The 6,783-nt window shown below is 36.2% G+C and overlaps 1 protein-coding gene across 1 annotated transcript; it reads right to left on the bottom strand.

The window, feature by feature from the left end:
- Positions 1 to 2,439: 2,439 nt before the first annotated feature.
- Positions 2,440 to 6,201, bottom strand: LOC126880662 (uncharacterized). Its single transcript, XM_050644715.1, has one exon. The coding sequence runs from the start codon at positions 6,199 to 6,201 to the stop codon at positions 2,440 to 2,442; it is 3,762 nt and encodes a 1,253-aa protein (XP_050500672.1).
- Positions 6,202 to 6,783: the final 582 nt, after the last annotated feature.

Genomic DNA, 6,783 nt, shown 5'->3' with positions numbered 1-6,783 from the left:
CTATTTCCCCGTGTTAAATCCCATAAGAAATCGCTAAGGTCCAACGTGGTCATTTTTGACGCGTATAGTGGTGGAGGCGCCACGGCTCGTAGGATCGTCTCGTGTGGCGGCTTGCAGGAAAGGGGAGGGGTAACGAATATGGGGTAAGCGCAAAGACATGGCATCGCATACGCTGTTATTTGTGTCTTCTTTTCGAATCTAAATTTATAATACCACGCTCGTTTATGAATATTTCTAGGCAGCATATGTCTCTCATAAATTTAATAAGGTAATGTTTTGCCATACTTCATTATGTCTGTATTTGTTAAAGCGTGATGAGGAAGGATTAGTTTGTGTGAAATAAAGACATCTGCATGTCTTAATAATAACCGCCAAGATTTTTTAATATCTAAAAATAACTTAACCATCTGGCAGTCTAATCAGCATCCGGTACTTCAGGGCAGATGAGGGGACCATCGACCAACAGTGATAGTAAACATTCGGTCTAAAAAATTGCATTAAATCATTAACATATTTAAAGCATAGGCCTCTTCTTTCCATCTCTCGCAAAGTATAATATACAGGGTGTAGTCAGAAAGTCAAACCAATTTTTCTTTCCGTCTGTCACAGAGTATAATATACAGGGTTTAGTCAGAAAGTCAAACCAATTTAATATATACCATTCTTACGGCCAAACCAACAAATATCCACCGTCTTCTACGATTGAATACTACTATACATGAATCTCCAGCCAATCACACACCTGTTCCTTACAAAGAACATATACCATTCTTGCAGTATGGCCAAACCAACACACATCCACAGTCTTCTCTGATTCCCTGGATCGCCCTCCAATCATACACCTGCTCCTTATAAAGAGCATATACCATTCTTCCAGTATGGCCAAACCAACACACATCCACCGTCTTCTCTGATTCCCTGGATCGCCCTCCAATCATACACCTGTTCCTAGAGACATATACCATCCTTACGGTCAAACCAACAAACACCCACCGTCTTCTATGATTGAACACTACTATACATAAATCTCCATCCAATCGTGATTGTGAGTTGCATACTTTAGTTTATCTAAGGCAAGTCGGGTAATACTATGTAGGTAGAGATTGTACTTCTCAGGTAAAAATGGGATTATCTGTTTTATTATAAAAACCGTTTAACAATATAGCATAGTACAAACAATTGTTTGATATATAGATATGATGTTTATGTTGACATAGAAAAGGCATTTAATATAGTAAAAATAAGTTGTATTATTGAAATAGAAAAATACATGTACTGTATTTTACCTATGACCATAAACAAATTTAGACTACATAGACTGAAAAAAGGTTAGCAAGGACAGTCAAGCAGTAAATAATGGTTAAATATAATATGTAAACGTTAATAAAATAATGTTAGTATCTAACCGATAGAATGTGTGTAAAGCGATTTATAAAATTTTATAAGCATGCAATGAAGGAAAGGTAGTCATTTCGGTCGAACATAAATTTGTTGAAAAAACAAAAATATATTCTTAACAGCAGCCACCAACGTGAAGGTACGACTACATAGACCGCCATGTTAGTAGGGAAGATGGTTAGTAGGAATGAAATATTTTACATTATATGATAATATATTTAATAACGGCAATATACTTAACTTACTTACTAAGGTCACTCTATTACTTGGTTTAGTAGACATCTTTTTATTGATCTGTTGGACATCTTTTATCTATTCTTATTAATGTTAAAACACCGATACTTTGGTATCAATTCATTCGTTACTAAGTTCTATAGTATTCAAAAATGAATTATTAGGGGAAAATAACTCTAGGTTATCTAATCTTAAAACTAGGGATTTTCCGACTCCTGTTTTGTGACAGGCTATCGAAGACTTAAAACTAAATCGGGGAAAGAAGACCATTAAGTTATCGATTGTCTTAATTTGGAGGCTACACGAGCAACGGTTCCAGAGTTAACTAGAACGGCTCATTAATTTGCCAGTGGTCCATATCAGATATCTTTTTAGTGGTCATAACTAAACATCTTTTTATATGGGTTAATCTTAATAATTATACTTCATTTAGAGATAATATATACAAAACTACGATCTACTAGAATCATCATATGTTAAAAAAACGATGAGTGCAGGAAAGGTTGAGGAATGTAGTAAAAAGGGTCTGTTCCTGATATCAGTATGTTAGCTGTAATAAATAAAGTTTTAAAAATTACAATATTCAATCATCTAAATAATCTTAGTGGCGTAAAAACGATTAGTGATAGGGTGATAAGAGGATTATATTATTAAAAAAATGTCTAATTCTGATGTATTTATCAATATTGCAGTTGTAATAGATAAAGTTTTAAGAAATGACTATATTCAATCAGCATCCATCTTAAAGTCAATCGAATCATCAATGGTAAATGTTAAAATAAGTTTATTAAAATTTTTGTCTTAAATCTAATCAACATCCATCTCAAGAGTATCAATTAAATAGTGCCCAAAGGGAAGCGTATCATAAGAACCCTGAATGTGTTGTCTTTTATCATCATTGGAGCTGAGCGCAATCTTGCTTTGAGTTATAGAATAAACTTGGTGTTTATCAGAGCGTATAAGATTTTGCGTGGCAGTCTTTGTTGTGAAGGTATCTAAACATTCTACGTAGTCCTCAAAAGTAATTTTAGTATTTACTACAGATTTCTTTACCCCCTTCGCCTTCTTTGTAACACCATAATTTCGTATAATATTATCAATTTCATCATCCTCATACTCTTGTTCTTTCAACTTCCCCCTCAGCTTTTCAATGTCATTATCTGTGGTAGCTGCTTTTGTCGTGTATAATTTCGATCGGAGTCCTATGTAATCGGTCATAATGCAGCCATTATTCTCATCTTTCATTATGCCCAATACCTTCTTATTAACCAGAGGGATGTTGTAAATGTTATCTTTAGGATAGTCTGAGGTATCAAAATATTTATAGCAATCATATATCATTGCTTCATACGGGTCTTTTTCCCGTATCTCCACAATCACCGAATCTGTATCTGTATAGCAGGTCGAAAAGTTTTCTCCGAACCTGCTAGCTAAGTAGCCATATTGGAAATCATATATGGTTGTTTTCGCCAAATCTAAAATACTCATCCCAACATAAATCGGTTTAACTAACCATATTTCCGCTCTATGCATCTCAACAGCAATCAAATTTTCATTAAAGATAGTGGCGTTTTTAAACAGGGGGCTACTTATTCTAGCTTCAGCTCCATAACGACCCTCCCACTCTGTCAGCAATTTAATATCAACGCGCCTGCGCACACACTCTAAAGTCTTACCGAACACTGCATTGTTCATAAGCTTAAACAGATTCTTTTCAAACTCATTTTTTGCTGCCTTCCGGAGATTTGTATTCAAGTCGATGTATGACTTTAACCAAGGAGACTGCTTAAATTTCAGGACTCGATGAATCTTTTTTAGTATTAATCCATGAGCTAGCGCTTGCTTCAAGGCCCTGTAATGAATTACATATCTTTCTTTATCATGAAGGGTAGCCATTAATTTGGTCAGCTCTCGCGGACGTTTAGGAGGTTTCATAGTTTTCGGGTTCAAGGATTGGGGACAGAATGGGATGTCTTTATGACGATCATGGAGATGTTGAGGATACTCCAGATCGACCTCGAGAATGCACCCTTCAGAAGAATCGTCCGGAATACTAAGAACGTCGATGTTAGTATCAGTCCACTCGAAACCTCCAAATGGAAGATATTGCGACATTGCCCACCCATATTGATTATTGACATCGAAATACATCAGATAGGAGTCGGTCTTAGATGGGTCGTAAGATACCATGTACTTGTTATTAGCATGAACACGACGTTTCGAGCAAACTTGACTCAAACCACCACGAATGCCACGCTCCACAAACAAATGCATATCTGGATCAGTTAAAAGTTCAAGTTCCTGTTTTGTATACTTAAGCATTGCATCCCACGTGAATCCAGGTAGAGTAAAGTAATGAGCGGGGTCAAGATTATATGTTTCGAGACAACTGGAGCGGAACCGCTCAAAAACATCGGCAAGAAGAAGAATATCTGTTTTCATGTAGAGATCGACGTAATCTCCGAGAGAAGAACAAGAGAATGAGGACCAGACTTGGAGGGCGCGATGATAATGGCGGCGAGGACAAGGTTTATCCTCAAGTTTATTATAAAAAGACTCGATAGACGGCAGACATGTTTCAATAAAGCGATCAAAAGAATCAATATAATCATAAGGCATGATACCTTTCGCAGTAAGAAGATTGAACTGCTCCTCGGGAAGGAAAACATATTGAGAGCGGAGATTAGGATATTCGGTCAAATAAGAAGAGAGCTTATCGAGAGAAGACGCCATAAATCGAAAACTATCGATGAAACGAAATTTAATTCGAGCATCATTAATGTGTTTAGTGAAAGATATATATTTTTCCTTTGTAATAGGAAGAAGATCTACGGGACCTTTGATGTGAGTAGCAATATCAGTAACAATGAAGTGGGCATCATATCCGCTGAGGTTATGAAATATCACAGGGATAGTGTGAGCATCTTTGTAATTAATGTTACACCCTTCATGAGCTGCAAATCTACAATTATTTTCTGGGATCAGGTGATTATGATCTCGAATTTTCTTATCGCTGGGGGAGAAGCGCTGCTCACAAATATGACAATGAGTGGCTGATTGAAAATCACTCTCTTGCTGAAATGTCATATTAATATCAAATGGACACATAAACACCGTAGAAACATCCTCAGCAAGCTGATTTAGTTCATCTGCGAACCATTTCATGCAATCTTTTCCACGATATGATTTGTAAAATGACAGAGAATTATCATAGGAACATTTAAAGTAATACCCAACGGCAGCAGGTATATGTTTTTGATAGGTAGTCTTTTCAGCACTATGTTCCAGAACGCTTTCGAGATCTGCGTATACGGCGAAGGGGGCTTTTAGTTTATTCCTGAAATTCTTAAATTTTAACATTTTTTGGCTTTCTTCAGGCATTTTAATGGCTGTTTCATTTATTCTTTCACAATCGTTGATGTGAGCTTCTAACTGTGTATACGATGAAAATGGTTGTAAACACCTATCACAGATAACATCTGATCGCCCATTGCAGCATGTCTTATGAACATTCATCTTTTCTTGTGATCGGAAGTAATGGAGGCAGCCATCACAGAAATATTTTGTTCCATCACATTTGCTAAGCTGCTTGGAAAGGAGGCGAGATAGATTTTTTATCCAAACGTAATGATATCTAACGGGACCTTGGTCGTCATAATTATCTTGTATCAAAAGCATATTCACATGTTTATCCTTCTTGTTTTTTGTTAGGAAGGTTGGGAGGGTCGTATAGTTCTTTTTCTCCTTTTTCAAAATGTATACATTGATCGATATATTATTCTGCTTTTCAAAATTCGGAATCTGTTTGAAGGTCATTGACCACTGAATACCTTTAAGTTTCAACACTTGGGAGTAGTGTGGGTAAGATGACATTAAATCAGAGTTACTCCGACAAGGATATAACGCCGATATGACAGCCCATGCAAAGCATGCCTCGTCATCGTTCTTAACATTAATGCATGCCTGTTTTCTTTTTATCTGAGGGGGAAGTTCAATGTATGAGGAGCCAAGCTGTGGTGTAAATTTGTTTATATTAACCCCCAGGTTAACAACCGCTTTTAGTGCCCAGCCACTATCTCTCTCTTGGAATTCTTCCAAGTCTCTGCTGATGGGTTCCACTACTTTTTTCTTGAACCATTCATCAAGATTGGTGTCTCTATAAATGGCTGAGTTTGAAGTAGTGAAGTACTTGGTTTCATTTATCATCTTTTCACCTTGAGCAATCTCGAACTCTCCTCCAAATGCTATGTTAACTTTCACTGCAGCGTTATTTTTTAAGACATTATGGATTCGTCGCTTGAACAGAGCTTTGCAATCAACCAGGAAACTTCCCGGGTCCTTGTGTTTCAGGTTCGAAATGACTCCAGTCTGAATTCTTGAATTAAATGTAGATACAGAGTCATCCCATTGTACCCTACGCTTTGCAGTCTCCGGTAGAGTTTTTAGTCCCGCCCCCTTCTTCTGTTCGGCTTTTAGTTGGTTTCTTAATGTTTTCACCTGCCGCATCTGGGCTTCGAGGTGGTGCTTTTCGCCAATCGTCTTTGCAAACCTCATTCTATCATGAATCATTTTAATCGCTTTTTTACACTCTACCAACCCTTTTCTTAACTTTTCAACATTATAATTGTCAGATATTAACCCCAAGATGGTTCCAATTAAATGAATTAGTTTAGCCAACATGTTTAAACAAAAAAGCCAATATTCAAAGATAGATTAAAAAAAATTCAAAATTTTCAAAAATTGTCAATTTAAATCAAAAAATTATGAAAAAGTCGAAAATTATTAAAAATAATCAATAATTATTTTAAAAAAATCAAAATTTTCAAAATATACCACTCAGCAGAGCACACGTAAATGATTAACCAAAGCACTAAAGGAAGATCTGAAACGGAACGAGAAAATACAAGCTGCGTCAAGTATTTATTAAACTTTGGTCGGACGGAAAACTGAACGGTGATACGTTATGCTCAAAAGGCCTCTGAAATGAGTAGATTTGTGCGTGTTTTCTCATAAGAATCAATGTAAAAGTGCTGTATTTAACATATTTATTGAAATCATCAAATACTTCATCCAGTTCAGTGCTGATAGTTATAATTTTATTGCATGTGTTCATGGACTTGATATCTGATAGGTTAGTGTCAGGTTTTAGAT

The sequence above is a fragment of the Diabrotica virgifera genome, chromosome 2 (genome assembly GCF_917563875.1).
Source record: "Diabrotica virgifera virgifera chromosome 2, PGI_DIABVI_V3a".
In the NCBI taxonomy this organism is placed as follows: Eukaryota; Metazoa; Arthropoda; class Insecta; order Coleoptera; family Chrysomelidae; genus Diabrotica; species Diabrotica virgifera.
Note: the sequence above shows the minus strand (reverse complement) of the source record. Positions and strands in the feature narration are given on the sequence as shown.